General features: G+C 38.7%; 1 protein-coding gene across 1 annotated transcript in view; it reads right to left on the bottom strand.

Annotated features, from left to right (window-relative positions):
* LOC109431646 (eukaryotic translation initiation factor 5B) overlaps nt 1–25,848 on the bottom strand; it is a 355,243-nt gene that overhangs the window by 140,266 nt on the left and 189,129 nt on the right. Inside the window, exon 7 of the mRNA XM_029874767.2 lies at nt 25,521–25,628. Within this exon, the coding sequence (XP_029730627.2) occupies nt 25,521–25,628 (108 nt within the window). The remainder of the gene's footprint in view (nt 1–25,520; nt 25,629–25,848) is intronic.

The following is a 25,848-nucleotide window of genomic DNA, read 5'->3' as shown; positions in this document are numbered from 1 at the left end:
TCCGTTGCAAGAGCGGCAATTATGGCAAATGACTGCTGATGACGGTGACGAAGGAACGCACCTTTTTCCTGTGCATGCTATGTGACCGGAACGAAGTGTTTCCTACCACGGAATTTGCGATCTGTCTGTCGGTCTCTCGATGGTGAGAACATTCTAGACTGGGGGCTAGCTGCGGCGATGCAAACTTATTTGATGAATCACTGAGGATGGAAAATTATGTGCTTAGTTGTAAGACGGAGTAATTCGTTTGAAAAATTGTAAAAACTGAAGAGTTTACGAAACTGCTACCATTTTAATAAGAAAATTTCAATTTTCGATTAAAGGTTCATTGATTTTTCATTGCATTCCAGTGCACTGAAAATAACTGGTAAATACTAATTAAATTCCCTGACTTTTCTCAACATTTCAGGAAACAAAAGCCAAGATCAAATTGACATTGGCACATTTTAGAAAACTAAAAAAAAATATAACTTATGCATGTTATTGTTGTATCAAGAGCAAATTTATTATAAGTGGAAAATACTCAAGTTGAATAAATTTCGATTTCATCATTCATTTTACCGTTCATATTGAGCTCAACTGAAATTTGCTTATTTCAAGCAAACTGCGTGCGTTGTTTAAATTTTGCACCGAGTGCAAGTATGATTGCGAGCGACACTCGCACACATCATACAGAGTTCGTAATTTCCAGGAAACCATTACCTACCGTGGACTAGACCGGACGCAACACACGCGTTTTCCATACAAGTCGCACCTCGCCAACGGGCACGAAAAAAAAACCACGTGGTTCAAATATCAGAGCCAATTGATTTGCGACTGCCACACACCGTTATCGCACGAAGCTTTTTGGCGCATCGAACCCAAACGCGTGTCATCGCACGAACCAAACACCAGTCCCGCCGGTATGTAAATAGTAGGTGACGTATTGCCGCTGAACACGTGTGCGTACGTACGACAAACGCAGGGGATCCGCTCCAATCGAACATACATAATTGATACCCAAACCCAACAACTAAGTCGGACTCAAAAGTCCAATAAAAGAGCCGGCGGCATCGCACACCTTTTCCTCAGCCGGCGACGATTTTTTAGCACGCCCTGCCACTCGATCAGCCTGGAAAATGACACCCTTTTGTGCCCTAGTTTTTTTTTTTTTTTAATATTAATTAATGACCAGAAATCGGGATCCCAATCTTGAATATCTCAAGTAATCCCAAAATGGATTGAGAATCTTCCAAACTTTGACAGAAACTTCTAGATATAGTAGCTGTTTATGCGCAAATCAGATTAGGATCGTCAGACTGTAGATAATTGGTAGTTCAGAAGGTGTACAAATTTTAAAAACATATGTGTGTATAATCTTTGAGATAAAAGTTCAACTTAAATAATTATTTTTAGAAAATGAAAACTGCTAATCTTTTTTTCAAGTATATATATATATAGTAGAGTGGGTCATCGTTTATATGGAAAAATGAAAAAATCAATGGTATGCTATCAGATCAAAGCTTTTTTGATCCCATTTCAGGACCCAAATGAGTGTGCAAAATTTGGGCACGATCGGTTATGTCTACGTTTTGCGCATCGCGTTTGAAGTTTGTATGGGGTTTTACATGGGAAAACACACTTTTTTTTTGCATTTCTCTCATAACAAGCTCGAATTTTTCTAAAACCGTGTAGCCGATAAAGTGAAAACATAGCCTAGGGTGTCCTGAAAAACTTTGTCGAAGACTGCGAAGTGATCTGATGCGTATGAAAAAAGTTATAGCGATAACATTGCTTGGCTAAATAGCATGATTTTGTTGCTATTGTTATTCCTTTACATGTTAAAACATAAACACATGCATGCGGTTCGTTGTTTATAACTTTTTTCACAAGCTTGAAGTTGAAGACCGCAATTCAACAAAGTTTTTCAGAACATCCTAAGCCAGCGTTTCTCAAACTATGGGTCGCGACCCACTGGTGGGTCGCGGGCTGATTTTTGGTGGGTCGCAAAAGTTTGGACGCTATTGTAATATATGTCTCAATTCACTCATGCCAAATGATATACTTAGCCATTTCCTAATTTATAATAATCCCTTCGAGAACCGGCAAATAAAAATTCAAAATTTCGATTCTTCTTAACTCTATTCATAGTTTTGTATCATATACGTCCTAATCTGAAGTATATAGAATATTAAAGCTCTGTCTGTGTTTTGAAATAAATCGATTCTGAAACTGAGAGTTTTCAATAAGAAATCTCAAGATAAGGGTGAAATTTCAGATAACAGTTGGAGTTGCTTGCAGTTAACATTTTCAGTTAGATTTATACGCCAAGTTCAGCAGTTTAAACATATAAAAAATTAAAACACCAAAATTAAAAAAAAAAATACCAAATTCTGACAAGAAACCTTACCTTCACCGAACTTCAGTAAAGCCAAACTTTGGCAAAATTCTGCTGAATGTCAATAATCTGAACCTTCATGGAAATCAGAACTGAATTGTGATATCAATCAAAATAGAAGCAAAATAAGTCGGCATAAAGTATATGACTAAAAATATCAAGAGGAAATTATGCAGAAGCATACAATTGTCAATATATCTTCAAAGATATTGTATAACTATTTTTTTTAAAGTTTTTGTGCTAGGTAATGTAAGTTTATCAAAACCTATGTAAGTTATAAAATGTATTTATTTAAAAACTCAGTCCAAATTCGCAAAAAAAATGCGTATTTGATAAAAATTTGTGCTGGTGGGTCGCCAAATTCTATACAAATCAAAAGTGGGTCGCAAGCTGAAAAAGTTTGAGAACCCCTGTCCTAAGCTATTATTTTACTGTATCGGTTAGAAAGTTTCAGACAAACTTTTTCAACTTATGACTAAAATGCAAAAAAGTATGTTTTCCCATACAAAATCCGATACAAATTTCACTTGCAATGCGCAAAGTGTAGACGCAACCGATCGTGCTCAAATTTTGCACAGATACTCAGGACCCGAAACGGAACCAAAAAAGCTTTGATCTGAGAAAACGGTTCCGATGACCCACACTAATATATAGTATCTGCAAAAATAAAGTCATGTTGATTTCGAGTAGATTATTTTTAAGGCTGTTGTGATCATTTATAGTTAATTTCCGATACACTCCTTGGTTCTTTTTTACGTGATTTGTTGCAACTTATTTCAGTGAGTTTGTCCTGGAATCTAATACTAAAATTAAGTTTGATTTATGTCTTTATCAAACTCTTTAAATTCAGAGGGTCAGTCGGTTTCCACGGTAGGGCGATGGAAGTGCGAGTGAAAAATCCGGGATCAGAATCGCGCTACAATATTCGTTGGTCAGTCGGTTTTCTCGATAGGGCGATGGAAGTGCGAGTGAAAAATTCGGGTTCAGAATCGCGCTACAATATTCGTTGGTCAGTCGGTTTTCTCGATAGGGCGATGGAAGTGCGAGTGAAAAATCCGGGTTCAGAATCGCGCTACAATATTCGTTGGTCAGTCGGTTTTCTCGGTAGAGCCATGCAAGCGCGAGTGTGGAATGCGGAATCAGATTAGCTTGAGAATTTTCGAATGGCAGACAATTTTCAGGTAAGAGTGATGGGGGTGCGAGTGAAAAATCCGGGATCAGAATCGCGCTACAATATTCGTTGGTCAGTCGGTTTCCACGGTAGGGCGATGGAAGTGCGAGTGAAAAATCCGGGATCAGAATCGCGCTACAATATTCGTTGGTCAGTCGGTTTTCTCGATAGGGCGATGGAAGTGCGAGTGAAAAATCCGGGTTCAGAATCGCGCTACAATATTCGTTGGTCAGTCGGTTTCCACGGTAGGGCGATGGAAGTGCGAGTGAAAAATCCGGGATCAGAATCGCGCTACAATATTCGTTGGTCAGTCGGTTTTCTCGATAGGGCGATGGAAGTGCGAGTGAAAAATTCGGGTTCAGAATCGCGCTACAATATTCGTTGGTCAGTCGGTTTTCTCGATAGGGCGATGGAAGTGCGAGTGAAAAATCCGGGATCAGAATCGCGCTACAATATTCGTTGGTCAGTCGGTTTTCTCGGTAGGGCGATGGAAGTGCGAGTGAAAAATCCGGGTTCAGAATCGCGCTACAATAATCGTAGATCAGTCGGTTTCCACGGTAGGGCGATGGAAACGCGAGCACGAAATCCGGGATCAGTGGTCATCGTGATCAAATAAATCATATTCGTGATGAAGACCGCGACGTGTATTTCCATATAACTAGTGGATCATATCACCTAACAGAGGTGGCTCCTAGATCCACACCTTACCCTACCCTACTAACCACCATTCCTTCCCGTGACAACTGTGGGGATGCTGTGGATTCCACGGTTTCTAGTAGCAACGGTTGTCGAACTAACATTCCTTCCCTTTCCTGATGACCGTAAGGACGTGGCCAGCGCCGTTATTGACTTTAAATAGCTGAACTCTCGAATTGTGCACATTGAGAATGATTAGCTAGTCCCAAGCTTTCACATTCATTGGCTCTCTGTGCAACTTCGATTGTTCTGGTCAATCACGGAGTAGCAACTACGATGTGTACGGTTATCTTTGCTTTGCTTTGCTTTGCTTATCAAACTCTTTAAATTCAGAATTCAGAAATGGAGTCCATGATTTTGTTATATTTGAATTCTATTCACGTAGCTGTGGGTATCATATTAAAAAAGTAATAATACAAAAAAAAACCTTATTAATCGACCTAGCGGTGATGTCATCTTTCTCGTGTCTTCGACACCCATTTCAACAAAGCTCAAGTGACACGTTGATGAATGAAAACCATAGAACGGGGACATCTCGTACTATTCGCTCCGTATAGTAAGTGGTACCGTCAAACGGGGTTACTTGCAACAGCGGTGTAACTTGCAACATGATGACACACACTAAATGTGAAGTATTTTCTTATGATAATGAAAACTAATATGCCCTTCTATTTCGTTTTTAGAGATTATGAGTATCAAAGATCGATTCAGTGGAAAAATTAGTTTTATTTCATTGTCTATTGTTTAGCTACTCTGTTAAAACGGTTTGCTCATTTTATGTCATAAAAACAAGTATGAAAATCGTGCTTCACCTCTCCCCTACGGTAAATGCAATAAGTCTGATGACCTTGCTTGCAGTTAGGGTACCTAATAGTAATCTTAGCTAAACGATAAAAGTTTGATGAACTTATCGACTAAGTAATGTAAAAAATTATTATAATATTCGACAACCATTATGGGGTAACTTGCAACCAGTCTTGTTAGCTATCACAGTCTTCGACACCTTTTCGTCGATATTCGGCTGCCTTTGTCTCCAACATTCGCAACACAAGCGATCAAACTACTGTACGAAACAAGAATGTCAAACGAATGCGCTGACCACGATAGCGTCTTCGGGAGACGGTTCGATTGTTGTTATTCCATAAAGAGAGCTGTTTTGGCTATATGTATATGTCGTAATCGATTTATTACGCACGAATAAACTAATATTATACCAATCATAACCAAAATTGGCCGAAATCATGCGAAAAGCTGGAAATAGACAAAAGTCATCGAGTCAGACGACGTTGATTTGATCCACTTTTATGTTTATTGATCTTCGTTCTACCGCTCGTGTTGTGTGTAAGAGGTAGCGGTAGCGCATGAACGCAACAAAGCAAGTTGACACCCGACCGCGGCTACGAAACGAAGGTAATGAAAAATGTCGAATGTTTACAAGCCTGCTTGCAACAGTTGAATTTGACAAAATCTTCAATTCATTTTACGATGATTTTTACAGAAACAACCGTAATGGATCATTTATTGATTACGTGTCGCGTTCATTTTCAAATGACAACTCTTTTTTTTTTCATTTTTGCACGTGACCGTCTAACATTGTTAGGAAATACAATATTTTGAAGTTTTATTCATGTTTCATCTTGTTAAAAGTGCAATAACTAGGCGCTTCAAAACAATCACCAACATCAATACTGAACCTAGATGGAGTAAACTATTTCAGCTTAATACCCAAATTAGCGATTTTGATATTTACAAAGTTTTTATTTTTTTATTCTTAATCGCTTAACCTAATTTACAGCTCTTTTGTCCACTAGGGCACTACGTGAGCGATTCCAATTGGACGCTGCACTTACACTTTGTACAGCACCTAAATGTATTCTATTTTAATTCTACTACACACGCTATGTCTGAACCAGCAGATTATAAAAATTGAATGTACATCGGGTTTCTTTCCATAAAACATCAGTATTCAAGCTATATTTTCATTTGCAGAAGGTTTTAAAATATTCTATCGGTGAAAATTTTTCCATACATTTTGTATGGGAGATAAATTGACCGAAAATGAGGATTTCAAGCAAATTTGTATGAAAAACGATCAAAAAGATGGAAAAATCAAAATTTCCCCTATAGAATATTTTGAAACCTTCTGCAAATGAAAATATAGCTTGAATACTGATGTTTTATGGAAAGAAACCCGATGTACATGCAAATTTTATAATCTGCTGGTTCAGACATAGCGTGCTACATATATCGAACTGGTGCCTTTGTGCTGCTTCCACTTGTCTACCCTGTCCACGGTAGAATGATGAGCACGATGCTGTCGGCTGCTGTTCCTTTTGCAGTCCAATTGGGGGTCGTCCATTATGAGTTGCGGTTCGCCGATATCCAAATTCCGGGTCCGTTAGAGCTATATGCTCCGAAGAGGGTCAGGTGTCAGCTGCTCTCGGGAGGAAGAGCAACTGACGAAAAATTGCAAGTGCTGGGGCTGGGATCGAACCCATGACCATCCGCTTATGAAGCGAACGTGTGGACCACTACGCCACGGGCCCCGACGATTTACAAAGTTGAATAGGTGTGTTTCAATCATGTTATTTTAGCTAAAATTTCCAAACATCACTTCAAACTGAAAACTACTTAAAGATGACTCACTCTACCTTTTCAAGAAATGACAATATTTTTTTTATATTTACGGAACGTGAGACCTGTTGTTAAACGATATACTCTCGCTTGCAATAGCTATCAACTCTTTCATGAAAAATTATATGTCAATTGGTTAGTGTATGTACATCTTTTCAATGCATTTTTCATGCATTACATAAAAAATTAACAATTCGACTAAGCACTAGACTGTTAGTATAATGATAGCTAACTTAGCTTCATTTCCTGTGTTGCAAGTTACCCCACAGATGGGGAAACTTGCAACAAGCATGTTTTCGCCCCTCGTGATTAGGTGGCAACGTGTTTTGGTATATCAAGTGTTGCATAGTGTTCTACTCTGGGTAATTAGCGTACACGATGCTTTACAGGATGATTCAAATGTTTAGATTTTCAATTATAGGTATTGCTTCAAAGTCGAAGAGTGTTGCAAGTTACCCCATTTGACGGTAAAGAAGATAAGCAAAAACGTTGGGAGTGACGTTGCTAGGAAAGTTAATGTCACTCCATCTGGGCTCCTCGTCCTGGGATGGGAGATAGAATTTTCCCCTTATGCCTAGGCTCGGAAGCCTAGATTTAAGCGCCATTGCTCGCTCTCTGAAACGAGACAAAATATTGTAACCTCTTCCCCGGTTGTACTAAGAAAATCAATTTTTAAGTGAATAAACTGTGAAACGTGTAGGGGCCCTACACTTTCAGCATCAAGGCATCTCATAGAAATTAGAAAGATCTCACCAAATAATCAAACGTCCGGTATCCTTCTTCCTTACAGCGTGAAACAAGCTGTACTGTACAGAAACGCAATATTTTTCACTTGATGATGGATTTTTTTTCTCATGGGTTCTTCACTTCAAACTTTCTCAGCGCTTTGTATGAAAACTATATTATTAATTTAAAGAAACCTAAATCACGAAACACTTCTGTGACAGTTTTGCGTGATCGTATCAAAAAATCAAACTCTCCAAGATTGTCTTCATTTCTCTCCACCATCCGTCAATTGAGTGTACATTGTGCAGCGAAACACACAACACATCCACATTATGTAAGTACGCGGATAGCACCTGAACTGCCGATTACACTACGAATAAATCTCGAGAAAAAGAATTTACACTATGGAAATCTAGCACAATCAGGAACTCCTTAGTGATTAACTTTTGCAAACGGCAGAAACGGAATCATCGGTATACATTTTCACGATAACTTAAATTCTTCATATTCTTCTTTCGATCACATACACAACACGGAACCCGTTAATTCGGGACTAGATTTTTCTCCAATTCATACGCGTGCTGCTTCTGGATGGCGTACCACCAGCCAAATTCTCGTCACAAATTTACACAAAGCGGAGCAAAAAAAAACCTTGACAGCCAAACAAAAAGATGTCCGACCGCGGCGAGGCCTACTTCGATTCCGATGAATATCGCACTTTCATACGTTTAACAAAGATCCATTTCATGACACCAAAAATCATTGAATTTTGAGCCAACATTTTGGATTTAAGTCCTCCATCTTGAAAGTTCTGGTCGCCAATTTTGAACTCCAGACATCTTCCCCATACCAAATATACCCATACTGCATGGTTTAGAGCCTAAAACTCCACTAGCAGAGCCATCTTGAATTTGTAGTCGCCATCTTGGACCAGTTTTGGACTCCGGACATCTTCCCCATACCAAATATTCCTATATTGCATGATTTTAGAGCCCAAAACGACATTAAACATCCGCCATGTTGAATTTGGAGCAGCCATCTTGGATATTATGGTTGCCATTGTGGGACTTCAGATATCTTCCCCAGAACAAATACTCCCACATTGCATGATTTTAGAACCTAAAACTTCATTAGCAGCCGCCATTTTGAATTTTAGACCGCCATCATGGATTTAAGACCTCCATCTTTAATATTTTCTTCGCCTTTTTTACCAAATTTACCCAAATCACATGGTTTTAGAGCCTAAACACTTTAAACAGCCGAATTTGGATCCGCCATCTTAGATATTTTGGTCGTGATTTTTGGACTCCGGACATCTTTCCTATACCAAATATACCCATATTGCATGGTTTTAGGGCCCAAACTCCATTAAACAGACGCCATCTTGAATTTGCAGCCGTCATCTTGGATTTTAGACCACCATCTTGTTTATCTTGGTCACCATTTTTGGACTCCAGACATCTTACCCATACCAAATCTACCCATATTTTTATTATTATTATTATTATTTTATTTTAATCCATCTGACTTACGTCTTAATGAATGTGTACTAATCTAACTAGCGACTGCCGGACGTGCTGAAGCAATAATTCTGCTCCGAAACTCTGCTGAAGAAACTCCAAATTCGAATAAGTTAGCCACGTCGTTGAAGGCTCTCACCATGGCGGAAATCGGTTCATAAAAGCCAAATTGTGAACGGTGAAACGGCGTCGCAAGCATCCGGTCAAGTGTCCAACGTTGAATACGTGTAGGAGCGATTAACGGCAACTGTGCCAGAAGGTTTGGACAATCTATATCGCAGTTCAGGATTTTTGCAACAATCACTGCTTGTTGAATAGTCCGACGACGCTCCAGAGTGTCGAAGCCTACCAAGCCGCAGCGCTCAACGTAGGGCGGAAGATTAGCGCGGTCCCGCCAAGGTAGTAATCGTAGGGCGTAACGTACAAAACGTTTCTGAATCCGTTCGAACCTATCGATCCAGTTTGCTTGGTATGGACTCCAGACAACTGAAGACGTTTCTATGATTGAACGAACCAGCGATCAGTACAGCGATTTGAGGCAGTGGATATCGGTGAAATCTTTGGTCGTCCTCATAATGAAGCCTAACTGTCGATTGGCGCGATCGATGATCTCTGCGCGGTGGTCGTTGAATGTTAGTTTGGTGTCAAGCAGTATACCCAAGTCTTTCACTTGATTGACGCGCTGAATACTAGTGTCGCCGATTTTATAATCCATGTGGACAGGAGCCGCGGAGCGATGGAATGTTATTACTTGACATTTGCTAATGCTAAGTGTCATGCGGTTTTCCTCACACCATTTAGCAAATATGTCTAGCAAACTCTGCAATCTGACGCAATCCGCCGGGCTTTCGACGACAACGTAGATCTTAAGGTCATCGGCGTAAATAAGCCTACAGCCAACACCCAGCAAAGCAGCAACGTCGTTGAAATAGAGTGCGAAGAGAAGAGGCCCGAGGTTACTTCCTTGTGGTACGCCCGAGGAGTTCGTGAACCAAAAGGAGGTATATGATCCAATCTTGACGCAAAGTCTCCTACCACATAAGTAAGATTTTAGCCAACTTACAGTAGCGGTCGAGGCACCCAATTTTGCCAACTTGCACAAGAGAATGCCATGATCGATTTTGTCGAAGGCTGCCTTCAAATCCGTATAAATTGCATCTACCTGTTTTCCGTCTTCCAAATGGTTGATGCAATTAGAAGTAAAAGAGAGCAGGTTGGTCGTTACTGACCTGCCAGGATAAAATCCATGCTGGTCGGTGGAAATATACATTTTTGTTTGGGCAAAAAGGCAATCATTGATAATAGTCTCAAATAATTTTGAGCCAGCGCATAATGACGTAATTCCACGGTAGTTTCGTACATCCCTCTTATCGCCATTTTTGTACACTGGGAACATGAAGGATTTTTTCCACTGCTCAGGAAATTTCTTCTGCTGCAGCGACAAATTGAAAATTCTGCACAGGGGAACAGCGAGGACATCAATACAACTCTTCAAAACAATAGCGGGGATTCTATCGGGTCCAGGAGCGGTGGATGTTTTCAGCCTCTTCACGGCTTTGCGCAGCATTTCATCCGTCACGAACGGCACATCGATGTCGCAAAAACTTTCAGGAACAGCCGAAGCAGCTACTGTAGCATCGTCGGGTGTTGCGCACTCCTCGTTAAAAACGCTGGTAAAATGCTTAGCAAAAAGGTTGCACTTTTCTGAAGCACTTGAAGCTACATCATCGTTGGAAAAAATCGTTGCAGGTACACCATCGTTTTGTTTTCGTTTCGAGTTGACGTAGTTCCAGAACCGTTTGGGGTTATGACGCAAGCTGTTCTGCACGTTTTCGACATATTGCATATATAAATGACTGTTCAACGATTTGTAAGCATTGCTTGCTGTTTGAAATCGTTGCTTGAAAAGCGGCGTTCGTAGTCTCCGAGGGTGGCGCTGACATGCATTTAGAGCCTAAAACTATTTAACATCCGTCACCGTCCACCGCAGAAAAAAAACGGCAACACGAAGAGAGTGTTATTGCTGAAGCGCAGGAAAGTATGGACAGGAACGATATGCGGAGATTTTATGCAACTGTCAATGGCGCGCGGCACAAGACTGCGCCAGTGCCCGCCATGTGCAATGATCGGGAAGGAAATTTGCTGACAGACAAAACAATGGTGGCAGCCAGGTGGAAGGAGCACTTCGAAGATTTGTTGAATGGTAGCAGCGAAGGAGCACCCAGGAACAGGATTAACATAATGGATGACAGTCAAGCAGTGGAACCACCAACACTGGATGAGGTTAAAAAGGCCATTAAGGAGCTGAAAAACAGCAAGGCTGCTGGGAAGGACGAGATCCCGGTCGAACTTCTTAAGCACGGAAGCGAGCAGCTACATCAATCAATCCACCAGATTATTATAAAGATTTGGGAGGATGAAGAATTGCCCACTAGTTGGTTGGATGGCCCCATATGCCCAATCTACAAGAAAGGGCACAGACTGGAGTGTGCCAATTACAGAGGGATTACCCTTTTAAATTCGGCGTATAAGATACTGTCGCGTGTCCTGTTCAACAGACTACGACCTCTTGAGGAGTCCTTCGTCGGCGAATACCAGGCTGGTTTTCGTGAGGGCCGATCAACGACGGATCAAATGTTTACCCTGCGGATGATCCTAGATAAATTTCGGGAATATAACTTGCAGACTCACCATCTGTTCATTGATTTTAAAGCAGCGTACGATTCAGTGAAAAGAAATGAGCTTTGGCAGATAATGTCAGAACATGGTTTTCCGGCGAAACTAATTAGGCTGATACGCGCAACGCTGGATGGATCAAAATCAAGTATTCGGATCGCGGACGAAGTGTCTACGTCGTTTGTGACCTTGGATGGATTGAAGCAGGGGATGCTCTTTCAAATTTATTGTTCAACATTGCACTCGAAGGAGCGATTAGGAGGTCAGGCGTGCAGAGGAATGGCTCTATCATCACACGGTCGCACATGCTCCTCGGTTTTGCGGACGATATTGATCTCATCGGCATCGATCGTAGGGCAGTGGATGAAGCTTATGCTCCTCTGAAGAGAGAGACAGCGAGGATAGGCTTGACGATTAACTCTACCAAGACGAAGTACATGATAGCGGGTAGAGACAGAAGCAGGCCTAGTGGTGTTAGTGCTGAGGTAGTGATTGATGGGGAAGTGTTTGAAGTTGTTGAAGAATTTGTTTATCTTGGAACACTTGTGACATGTGACAATGACGTTTCCCGTGAAGTGAAAAGGCGTATTGCAGCTGCGAATAGGGCCCTTTACGGATTGCGTAGCCAGCTTAGGTCCCGTAACTTGCAAACGCAAACAAAATTCGCTCTGTATAAGACGCTGATTCTTCCGGTTGCCCTCTACGGTCACGAAGCGTGGACGTTAAAGGAGGTAGACCGAAAAGCTTTTGGAGTTTTTGAGCGCAAAGTGCTGCGGACAATTCTCGGTGGGAAACAAGAAAATGGAGTGTGGCGCAGACGCATGAATCACGAGTTGTACCAAGTGTACGAAGATGCGAATATTGTGAAACGTATAAAATACGGCAGACTTCAGTGGGCTGGACACGTAGTGCGAATGTCGGAAGAAAGAATAGCGAAAACAATATTCAGCAGAGAACCCGGTAGAGGTAGGCGACTTCGTGGGCGGCCGCGAACTCGCTGGCTGCACGCGGTTGAAGAAGATCTACGATCCCTACACGTTCGGGGAAACTGGAGGAACATCGCCGAAGACCGACGAAGATGGAGCTCTACTATACGCTCGGCTTTGGAGTAAAGTTACTTTGTAGCCAACAAGGTATCAAGGTATCAAGGTAGGCATTTTGAATTTTTAGCCGCCATCTTGAATTTTGGGCCGACATCGTGGAATTTCTGATTTCCAGTGTTGATTTCCGCACGAAATACGTCAACCATGCGTTAGGTTACAAAAATCGCCGCAGTTTGAAGTGACGCATGATGGGGCTTGATTCAGTTGTATATACGGCCATTTCTACCGGTGCTGGTTAGGATCACTGAAATGGCCATAGCTCCGGAACGCCTTGACCGATCCGGGCTATTTTTAATAGCAAATAATGCGGCAAAATTCCGGTTCGATTCGAGCTATAATCCGAAAAATCGGCCAATGGGGAGTGCCTTAAAAAGGAGTGACCTTTGTTTTGTACACAGAAATGCATACACACATACATACACAGGCACACACACACACAGACATCATCTCAATTAATCGAACTGGGTTGATTGGTGTATGTGATTCAACCCTCCAAGCCATCTATCGAAAATTTGTTTTTGAGTGAACAGCCTTTCCGTACCAGCCAAAAAATAAATGAGATGGGTTGCTGTATAGTTGGCACGCCTTAAAACAGAACTTTATAGCAACTGGTGCGAGGAATTGATTAAAACGATGTTCTTCCTTAATACAAAGGATGTATAAATTAGTAGAAAAAGCTAATAATCAGCAATAAAAAGGTTACCCAGGCACGCATTGCGCATCTGCCACTAGGCCGCTACGCACTTCTACCGAGAAACCCCACACAACGATAAACCGGTGCGGTGGCGGCAGCAGCACCCGCCAGCGGTAGCTTGGAATAATAATGTTTCCGCTCGTTCGGATTCTAGGAATTTTAATTATTATTTACATACATAGGAGAACCACTTGAATGGACGTTCGATCAGCCAGAAAGAGACATCATCAGCCGGGCGACAATTTTATGAAGACGTCAGCAAATGACAGCTCGCAGAGTCGATGGTTCCACGCGATCATTCATAAACCTCGGTACCCGATAGCATTCTCCCCCATACTTATGGGGTAGGTGTTCATTGAGCGTGACACGAAGCATAAAGGCTCACCGGTTTTAGGTGATGTAATGGATATGAGCCCACCACCACGGACCAGAGACGTGCGTCGTACGTCGGTGGTGATTGAAGCCGGTCGGTCATCCAACAAGGACGCACCGGCTCGGCATCCGAATTGACGAATCGGGATTATTCAAATCGAAACGAACCGCCCTAACGCTCATCCGGAAGGTGTTGTGAACCGCCAGCCAGCAGGCCTAAGCCATCACGTGGATTTCCGACGAATTTACTACCACCGCAGCCGCAGAAGCAACAGCACTCAGTCAAACGATATCGCTTCGCGGAAAAGCTGGAATTTCAATTGTCAGCACGTTTCCTGTTCGTGACTTTAATTTCCGATCGCATATGAATTAGTAAGCTAATAGTCTTCCAGCAGCTCGTTTACTGCGCCGATTCGGTTCTCCACGCCCTGACGAGTCCCCCGAACTCCGTGGATTCTTCACCGCCACCACCACCAGCAGCACTACCGCCGCACCGGTTTACGATTCCGGTCGGGTGGTGAAGTGGTTCTCGGAAAAATAAAATCCATCTGCTGGATTAATCTACGTCGCGCTATTTTCGACCATAGGTAGGCGGGAAGTTAGGAAGTGCCCGGCCGGCACAATTAAATATCCATTCCACGCTGGAATGAGTAAAGATTCTGTGGGGCTGGGGATCAGTTGGAATTTTATGGCAGATGACAGATTGAAACGGGATCTATTTTAGAACTTCCAGAAAGTTATTATTTATAACTTTGTGAATTTATTTTTTTTATTTTACTCGAATAAATTTCTTTTGAGGCTTGGCTTGACACAATAATTTAGTGGTAGGGGTAGGCGGGGCAATATGGACACCCGGGGCAGAATGGACACCCTCAATATTTTGAAATATGCAAACTTTTTTGAACTTTTAATGAATGGAGAATATAGTCCATTTGTCTAAAGCGTAGTTTCAGGAAAGAAACATTCGAAATTAAAATTATACTTGATTTAACACGAAAAAGTTGCGTCCTCCGTTTTTTGTGCATGGAAATTATAATTTTCACACCATCTAAAATAAGATTTAGTGATCAATTTATTGCAGGTCGATTAAAACGTGATATTTCTAGAACACATGCAAGTAGTTTTGCTGTATCTACATGCTTAACATGTTTACAGTGTATCAAACAATTGTCCGTACAGCAATTTTTTGATCAAAATAATTTTTCATTCAAATGTTTATAACTTTTTTATACGTCAATCAAAAACGCTGAAATTTTGACCAATCGTGAATCATATATTAGTGCTCCATTGGTGAAATTTTGAGCGAGATCGAATAAGTTTACTGAAAGTTATAGAACTTTTAGTAAAACTTATAAGATTTTTGATCACATTTTTAAAACATTATATCTCAATATGTACTCGATGAAACTTTTTCAATCTTTTTTGTGTTACAGCTTAAACCTAAGGCTTTCATGTGCAGCTACGTTTGAGGTTTTAAATTCACTACAAAAAATATGAAAAATGTGCATATGTAGTTGACGATGTTTCAAAAATTACCATATTTTGCACATATAATCTGCCAAACGTTTTCCACCAATAAAAGTGCATTAACTGAACGAAAAATGCATAGGACCTACACTTCATATGTAGTTTAGTAGGTCCTGTATAAAAATATTACATTAAGAGAGTTTAAAAAAGTTGAAAACACTTGGCACTTTTGTTGATCAAAATATGATAAATTTCCAAATAATACTCTGAACATATACAGATTTTTCATATTTTTTGTAGTGAATATAAAACCTCAAACGAAGCTGCATATGAAAGCATTAGGTATAAACTGTAACACGAAAAAGATTGACAATGTTTCATCAAGTACATATTGAGATATAATGTTTTAAAAATGTGTTCAAAAATATCATAAGTTTTAATAAAAGTTCTATAACTTTCAGAACACTTATTCGATCTCGCTCAAAATTTCACCAATGGAGCACTAATATATGACTCATGATTGGTCAAAATTTCAGCGTTTTTGTTTGTCGTATAAAAAAGTTATAAACATTTGAATGAAACATTATTTTGACCAAAAAATGGCTGTACGGACAATTGTTTGATACACTGTATATTTTCTTCTTTATTATATCAAAAATCAAGTTTGGAAATATCTTCTGCTGCCGGGGCAAAATGGACACTCACCTTTTTGAAAGAAGCGGCAAGGGAAAAATATAACCTAAATCACAAACCAACCAAATTCTTCGATTTCAGTATATTTTCGGTTAAATGTTCACTATAGTAGACATAGGGTGAAACAAATTGGTCAAAAAACGACAGCAATGGAAAATAGTTGTTCTAGGCACAGCTGTACATGCCGACAAAAACGAAGTTTTATCCAAAATAGCCTGAAATTAAATTAACTGAACAAAAATGAACTACTTCGGCGTATTATTCATCCATAATAGTTGTTTTGTAATGAAATGACTTTATAGGTGTAAATAATGTACGAAATTCGTAAAAGTCTGATGGTGTCCATATTGCCCCATGCGGGTGTCCATTCTGCCCCGTATGCTTGAAGACGGTCATGAAAAACTAACATTTTTTGAAGTGGATAAATCATTTTTCTTCGTGAGCATTCTTATGCAATAGATGCTAAATAGACTTTAAAAGGATACATGTATCAAAAAACTAAACTTTTTTGACATCTTGCCAGATAAAGTTGGCAAAAACCTTAGGGTGTCCATATTGTCCCGCCTACCCCTATTATGTACATTCCCATTGTTTTTTATCTTACAACTCCTTACAAGAATTTTCGCACAGTTGAAAAAAAAATATACATCAACCTTTCAGGAAGCGTCTGTTTCATCCCAAAGCTGCACTGCGCTCTCACCGTACACGATGAGCGAGGTTTTTTGGTGGTGTTGTACTTTTTGCATCGGCGCGTCCTGAAGGGTTAGGATTTAGGAATAAGTAACTTTTTGAAAATTGTTCTGCTGAGATTAATGGGCACCAATTTATTAAGAATTCTTTTAGTGTTGTAAGAAAATTTCACCGTCGTTTTTTTTTAATTGCATTAGGAATTCCTTCGATAACTTCTTTGCGGAATCTTTCAACAATTTCCTGTGACAATTTCGTTGGAGCTTGCGTAGAAAATTCCTTAAGGCGAAACTGGAAGCATTTCCTCACTTTTTGGTTTTTGATTTTTTATTAAATAACGAAGCAATATTTTCAAAATCGGGTTTCGTGCACATGTAGAGTATGGATCAAGGTATCTTCTGATTTGTTTTGTAGTGGAAAATGTTTTTCGTTTTTGCAGAAACCATTTTTGAACAAAATTTCGCGAAAAAATGTTTTTTTGCAAAAAATAGAAAACATTTTCCACCTCAAAAAAATTCAGAAGATACCTTGATCCATACTCTACATGTGCACGAAAACCGATTTTAATAGTATTGCTTCGTTATTTAATAAAAAATCAAAAACCGAAAAAATGAGAAAATGCTTCCAGTTTCGCCTTAAGGAATATGTTTGCCTTATGTATCGAAAATTTCTCTTGCATTTTTTTAAATTTTTTTATCACAGTTTCTTTGTGAAATTTTCAGTAAACTTCTATGGAAATTTCTCCTGAAATTTCTTCGGAAATTATTTTGAACTTTTTCGGTTATTTCTCTGGATACTTCTTCGATCATTGCTTTGTGAATTCTTTCAAAAATTTCTTTGGCAACTTTTTTCAGAATTTTCTTCAAAAATGCGTTTTTTTTAATTCCTTTGAAATTTTTTCCAGAAATTCTTTTGATATGTTCTTTGAGAATTCCTAAGGATTTTTTTTAAATGATGATAATTTCATTGGAAATTTCTACATCAACTCCCTTCGAATTTTTCTTGGCAATTCCTGTGGACTTTGACTCGATAATTCTCTTTGAAATTCTTTGAAAAATCCTTCGACAACTCCTCCCGCAATTTATTTGGAAATTCCATTGAAATTTATAAAAAAAAAACACCTTTTTTGGGAATTCTATCGGCAATTTCTTGGGGAACTTATCTGGCTGTTATTTTTTATTTCTTGGGAAATTCATTTGAGAATTCATTTCACAATTCCTTTGGAAATTGGCTTAGCAATTTATTTTTGGAATGCATCTGTGGCATTATTTTTACCTAGACAATTCCTTTCGTTATTTCATCTTAAACTCCATCAGCAATTTCGAATCGAAATTCCTGAAACTTTAAGAGTAAGAAAATATAAATTATTCACACAACTACGCATACTGCAAGAAATTTATACTTTTGGTTTGAACTCTACATTTATCGTGGCAACATCTTTGTTTTATTGCTTGAAGGCGATGAGAATAATTTGACAGAAAAACAGTGAGGAGTATGAATTCTAATCTTCAAGCTATCGCTCTGTTGTATTTTGTACAACCAGTAAACGAAAGTGTTTCTATTTCTAAGAACTACAAAATCAGTACAAAATTACAGGGTTTTAACCTGCCTTGGGTTGGTAGTCATCATCGTTAGTCTGTTTGGTAATTCCCTTCTCAAAGTATGGTAGTCTTTGGTAATTCATGTAGATATTTCTGTACCCATTTCTTTGTGAATTCCTACGGACCGTCTTTCTAAAATTTAGTTAGCAACTTTGTAACTTGAGTTCCATTGACATTTGTTCAGCAATTCTTTTGGCAATACCTTTGTAAACCCTTTCGGTAATTTCTTTAAAACTTGCTCAGTAACTTCTTTGATTTTTTTTTGTAAATTTTTGCGGCAATTCTTTTTGATATTTCTTAACTTTGTTCGGAGATTTCTTAGGAAATAGTTTTCTATTTCCTAACTCACCTTTTCACACTTTTTAAGATACACTTTCTAAGTAAGAATTCCAATACATACTTCAATTTCTTCAGGGTATTGCTCGGGAATTCCTTCGAAAATCTATGCGAATTCCATCGGCCATTATTGTGGTAAATTCCTCAGAGAGTTTCTTTTAAAAATTCAGTAATTCCAATCGGAAATTATTGATGGAATTTGCAATGACATTGCGGAAGAAATTGCATTAAAAAAATAATTGCCGAACCGATTACCAAAGGAAAATTCCTTCCTCAACAGAATTTCCAAAGTTTTTTTTTTTCAAAAAACTACATGTTAAATTTCCGAAGGAAACACCCATGGCGTTTCACGAAAAAAAAATGTCAAAAGCATTCTCGGAAGCATAGCAAAAGAAATTCACAAAACCATTGCTGAAGGATTTTCAAAGAAATAGCTAAAAGATTCCTCAAAAAAAGTTATTTCCAAATACATTGCGCGAGGATTTATGGAAGAGAATTGCCGAATTTCCATGAAGGGAATTTCCATGAAAGATTTGAAAGGAGTTTCCGTTAGAAATTTCCCATTTTTAAGGAAATTCTTAAAGAAATTTCAGAAAAGATTTCGTAAGGTGTTTCCAAATAAATTTCCGAAAGAATTTCCAAATGAATAACCGAAAAAGTTTCCAAACAATTTCCTGAGAAATTCTCAAACTTCAGAAGTTTCCAAAATCTCCCGAAACAGTGGCAAAAAAATTCTTAAAATGTTTTCTAAGCAAGTTTCAAATTAAATGACCACAGGGGCCCACATAGCCGAGGCGGTAAACGCACGGGTATTCAGCATGACCTTGCTGAGGGTGACGGGTTCGATTCCCGCTCGGTCCAGGATCTTTTCGTAAAGGAAATTTCCTTGACTTCCTTGGGCATAGAGTATATTCGTGCCACACGATACACACTTAAATTCAGAAATTGATTTCGGTAAACGGTTTACCGAGAATCCAACAGCTGATATCTCGGTAAAATATTTACTGATTCTCGGTAAAAATTTTACCGAGATTTCGACAAACCATTACCGAGTCTCGGTGAACTTTACCGAGATCTCGGTAAAAAGTTGGATTACCGAGATCTCGGCAAAGTTTTACCGACATCTCGGTAAAACTTTTACCGAGATTCATTAAAAATTATTACCAGATTCTCGGCTGTTGGATTCTCGGCAATCCGTTTGCTGAGGTCGGCGATTTAATTTAAGTGTGTATACGCATGCAAAATGGTCATTGGCAGAGGAAGCTCTCAGTTAATAACTGTGGAAGTGCTCATAGAACACTAAGCTGAGAAGCAGGCTTTGTCCCAATGAGGACGTTACGCCAAGAAGAGAGAGAGAGAGACCACAGAATTTCTAAAAGCATTACTGAAGAATTCACGAAAGAATTGTCTAAAGAATTCAGATAGGAATTACAAAAGAAATTCACATAAGCATTGAAGAAGGATTTCTCAAAGGAATTTCTCAAGAAATTCCAAAATAAATTGCCCAATTTTAACGAAACTTCCAAAGGAATTCATGAAGGAATGGTTGAAAAAATTTCCAAAGCGAATTCCATAGAAACTGCTGAGAAAATTTCCGAACAATGTATTATTGCATTTATGATTTGATATCCACCGAAAAACTCTACAATTAACTTTTTTTTTTTCATTTTTCTTGCGCTGATTACAAAAAACAGTTTTCAATTTGCTCATCGAAAACAGGAATTGTATTCAATTTGCTGTCACAGGAACATTATTCTGCTCTTATTTTTGATGTTTTTACCATTAAAACGACCAAAACGTCAACAATCTGAGTTATCAAAATTTGCAATATTACAACATCAAAATTTGTTTTCAATTTGCTATTAGACTTTGCTCGGGTAGCAAGTGTACGGATACTACCGGTCGGTACAGATTATTTCCTCTACTATTTCATTTTAGAATTTTGGAAGAATCAAACAACTAACATTTAGTTAAATTACACAGCGCAACACTTTTTTGTCTCAAAAGCAAACATATGTGTCTCCGAAGGATTTTGCGCTGCTGAATCCGAATCCAGGCTCAGATTTGCTTCAACACGTCACAATTTTGACCTATACCTCAATTTATAGGGCAAAATATGCGATTTTGGGCTTTTCTGACTGCAAGCCATTAAGCATGGAAATATTTTTTTAAGCAATCAAAAGGTTAATTGGTCAATTAACATCTAAATTAACGACTCATGCAAAATATTTCGTTTTACCTAATCAAATTTGACAGATTTAAGCATTTTATATTAGTATGAAAACTTGCATGCAACTTTTGGAGGGTGACTTGTATGGGAAATATCGTACCTAACATAAATCGCTTAAAACTATCAAATTCGATTTGGTAAAACGAAATATTTTGCATGAGTCGTTAATTTAGATGTTGATTGACCAATTAACCTTTTGATTGATTAAAAAAAATATTTCCATGCTTAATAACTTGCACTCATAAACACCCAAAATCGCATATTTTGCCCTTTAAATTGAGGTATAGCTCAAAATTGTGACGTGTTGGAGCAAATCTGAGCCCGGATTTGGATTCAGCGGCCCAAAATCTGTCAGAGACACATGAGTTTGCTCTTGAGACAGACCAAAAGTGTATTTTTGTTACGCTGTGTTATGTAATATTGTTTTGTGCAACGTAAAAAACAAGCTCGGAATATTTCCTTATCAATTGCGATATTTTATGATGATTAACCTGGGCTTGTTAGGGGAATATCTGTAAATAAAAAGAAAGTCGCGTTAAGTACTGTTCCTTTGAATTCCACTAAGAATTTGCATCCTTTGACAGATACGTATTTCGACCTCAACTGTAAGGTCGAGTCAAGTACAAGACACTGAAGACGACCTTACAGTTGAGGTCGAAATACGTATCTGTCAAAGGATGCAAATTCTTAGTGGAATTCAAAGGAACAGTACTTAACGCGATTTTCTCGATATTTTATGTTTTAACCCTCTAATACCCAAAATTTGATTTTGATCTAAATATCATTTTTCGTCATCTAAAATCGATTTAAACATGTTTTGGAAGATGATTCTTTTTAATTCTCGATTTCGTGAATTTCAGTTTTTGATTTTTCTAATTTTTAATTTTGAACATCCCCACACTTCTATATTTTTCCTGGAAGCCTATTTGGGGTACGGATTTTTTGAGATGAAAACATTTTGAGATTTTATGATTATTGTTGAAATAGTTTTATTTTAATTTTTTTTCATATAAAATTTTATTTTCCGTGTAATTTAAAGGAAAATAATTTTAGAGTGTATTTGATTCCCTTAAACTATTGAACTAGGGTAGAATTTGGGAAAAATTTAAAATATGTTATTTGTAGCGATTCAATACAAAATAAACAATGATTTCTAAAAGGTAACTAAAACATCAATTTTTCAATGATTTTTAAAAATGTAAATACATTTTAAAATACAACAAAAACCATTTTGAGATATACAAAACATACCTAAATATCGGCCAAAAATATAAAAATTTTGATATTCCACGAAACAAAAATTACAAAAATGCTCAAACTATACCCCGTCTAAAGGCGGGGTTGGGTATTAGAGGGTTAAGCTATTAACAATCTTTAAATGAGCTCCAAATATTTGTGATACCATCCACTAAAGCTCTTGATGTATATTGTTCGATCATGGTTACGTTCATACCCTAAGAAAAAATCCAAATCGTAGTTGGCGCTGTCTATAAACTACGTAGACTTTTTAGGCCATCATAGACCCCCTCCCCTCTCGTAGACTTTTGTCCATACAAAATTTTCGAAATTTCTATGGAGCGTAGACTTTGGTCTGAACCCCCCTTCCCGTAGTTTATGGACAGGCCATAAACAGGTTGTAATAAATGTCAAATTCTCGACTTTTGTTTAGGCTTACCAAGTCAAGTGGAAATTACAACGTTTGATTGCTCTGACATTCAAACACGCAACACAAGCATGTGATTGATGAACAAAAAGAGATTTGAAATTATTATATGGATTTCCACATGCTTCGGTGGGAATCGAACCTATGACTCCCAATTCGCTAGACGAGCGCTTCCTTCCTCCAAGCTACCGAGCCACGTGACCATCTCCGTCCCCTGAAGGCATAGAACAGAACTCGATTCCTCTAATGCACATGGTTTGTTCCTTTTCACAATCCAAATCTCTTTCGGATAAAATTAGATGAACATCCACACCAGTAATTCCCACTGGAGCACGTAGATTTTTCATAATTTTATATCTCAATTTGTTCATCAAACACGTGTTTCTGTTGCGCATATGAATGTCAGAGCAATCAGATCGTATTATGCAAACTTATAACTCCCCTTCTGAATTAATTCTTTCACTAATCATCGTATTATGATGTCCTATGTAACTTTTCCGAAGATGAGAATCTTCTATTTTGTCTGAGTCTCGAGATATAGAAGCTAATAATTCAAAGGTTCACTATCCTCACTTAGCGGATGTGACTGATCAACTTTGTCTAAGACGAAATTTTCCTATATAATCTGAGTCTCGAGACACACAACTTCAGATTGCTAAGACTCACTAGCACCACCTAGCGTATGAAACCAGAATCAACTAGTTCATCATCTGATAGCCCTAGATGTCCGATGCAGCTATGCCGAAGATGATGTGGTCTGAATCATGAGATGCAGAAGTTTCAAAATTTCTAGAACCTCCTAGCAAATGAATCTCGAATCAACTAGTTCATCGGATCACCTTTGATGTGCCAAAAACGAAATTCTTTTATGCGATTAGAGTACTGAAGTACAAAACATTCAAAATTGTTTAAGACTCATAAACGAATATACCCTGAGTCAAATAGTTCACTTTTCTTTCGATACTCTTTGATGTCCTGATCAAATTTGTCGCAGACACATTTTTTATATGTGGTCTGAGTCATGTAGTACATTTGTTGAACTCACTAGCGCTACCTGACGAATAAATACAGAAGCAACTTGATTTTCTGATCAACTTGGTTTGAAACTTGAGGAGGTCCAAGTTGAAACATTTTAGGACCCACTAGCGCCACTTTGCGGATACACCTACAATCAACTAGTTCATCATCGGAAAGCCCTTGATTTTCTGAGCGACTTGCCGAAAAATTCAGCAATTTTGTTATTGGATTACGTTTGATATAATTGACGTTCACATTCATCTGCCGGACACGTGATTCAACAACTTTTTACGCGTCGTCCTTTGCGTGAGAGCTACCATCGCTAGTCATGCCTGTAGGGTCCGTTCGCTTCTGTTAGGTGTGAGGTCACTGCTTCCATGTAGCGATATCTTGTTTCGTGGCATTTGCAACACTGAGTAGGGGCTTGGAAATTTTTTTCTTTTTTTAAGTAAAAAGAAAATCGCGTTAAGTACTGTTCCTTTGAATTCCACTAAGAATTTGCATCCTTTGACAGATACGTATTTCGACCTCAACTGTAAGGTCGTCTTCAGTGTCTTGTACTTGACTCGACTATTTTTTATCATTTTTGTATAAGTAAACTATACAAAATTTTTGAGAAACATCTTTCTGAGAAATTTCGGAGCGAGTTCTCTTTTGCATTACACTAGCTTGGGATGAATAAAATCCAAGCAAATTAAATTTTGATTTAATAGATGGATTTTGACAGGATTTGTAATGATATGCCAAGCTACAAAGTTCCATCGAAATCCAATTCCATATTGCCATGGAATGTCCCATGGTTGACGAAGCTATCGTAAGTAGAATTACGACGCAAACCGGGGCTACCGGAATCAAATATTTACGGAATCACTGACGTCAACGGTTCAAATTTCGCGAAAATAAAAACACAACAATCGGTCCGGCGGCCGAGAGTTCTTACTCTCCATCTCCACCAAGCGCCAGTCAGTAGTGTTGTAGCACCAAGTTATAGATTTGTCTATGTACGGTAGTCGGTAGTACATAGAGCGCACCCAATTCGTGCGCGGGCGTTCTCGTCGTCCCATGGCACCACCGTACGGTAATAAATTATATCTTCCATGTCAGACCTTCGGTCGCTCGCTCTCCGGCTAGAGCGCGCGCGCGTGTGTGTATAAGAACCTAGCAAACTGTCAGCCCAGTAGATAGATTGCAAACAGAGCTGAACCCCCGCGTTGCGTTGGCCCGATGATGCGAATGAAATGTACTTCCGAAATGGAACATTCTGAGCACTGTCAATAAAAACAGATCAATCGAGTTCCTTGTACTAATTTGAATTCGAATCGAAAACGGCGTTGCTGGAAATGTTTTCAGCTGTATGCTGAAATCCTCTACTGAACTGTAGAGTAACACAATTCAACGATCCAGGCGATCCCGCTGAAGTCATCGAAGCTTCTTCACTTCTCTCCATCTGCTCAGCTAATCTCGTTACGAAAGTAGGAAGAAAAAAGTAAGGGTTGTAAATGGACCGGATATCATAAATTATACTGGGAGCGGAGATAGCAATAAAATGCTCAGAGAGCTACGCTGAATGAACGAGTGGTGGACAGTATCTTGTGAATGAAATCGCAACAACGAGCATCTCCAGTGCCTGTAGGATGATCTAGTCGTTTTTTTTTGTAGACATTACTCATAGAAGAATTCACTCCGGAAGACAGAAATAAAACTATCAATTGTACCTTACAAGTTTTCAAAAAAAAAAAAACAGCAAGGCTCTGCAGTTTTAAATCGAAACAAAGTCCAAAATCGAAGTCATAAGAAAATTGAAAACTAAATAAAACTGAAAAAATATACCTAACTCATATAAAATTTATCACTTACCTCTTTACTTGGCACACAAATGGGCGTTCCTTCTTTCACTATTCCGGCTTCGACTATAACGCCTATCACAATTGGATCCCGAGAATTGAACACAAATTGGGGTAAAATCTGGAAAGATATAGAAAAAAACAAAGTTTGTCAGAAAAAAAAAAACAGAAAATCAAAAATGCCTAAGTTTAATAAAATGCTGATTTTCATTAAACGACTCAACACGAAAAGGCAGGATGAGAAGAGTGTAGGTGCTGAGACGCAGCATGGATCAGAATGATGTGCGGAGGTTTTATGCAAGTTTCAATGCTGTGCAGCTCTAGACTGCGCCAGTGCTCGC

Source organism: Aedes albopictus, chromosome 2 (genome assembly GCF_035046485.1).
Source record: "Aedes albopictus strain Foshan chromosome 2, AalbF5, whole genome shotgun sequence".
Classification (NCBI taxonomy): domain Eukaryota; kingdom Metazoa; phylum Arthropoda; class Insecta; order Diptera; family Culicidae; genus Aedes; species Aedes albopictus.
The sequence above is the reverse complement of the archived record's forward strand: the minus strand, read 5'-3'. Positions and strand labels throughout refer to the sequence as shown.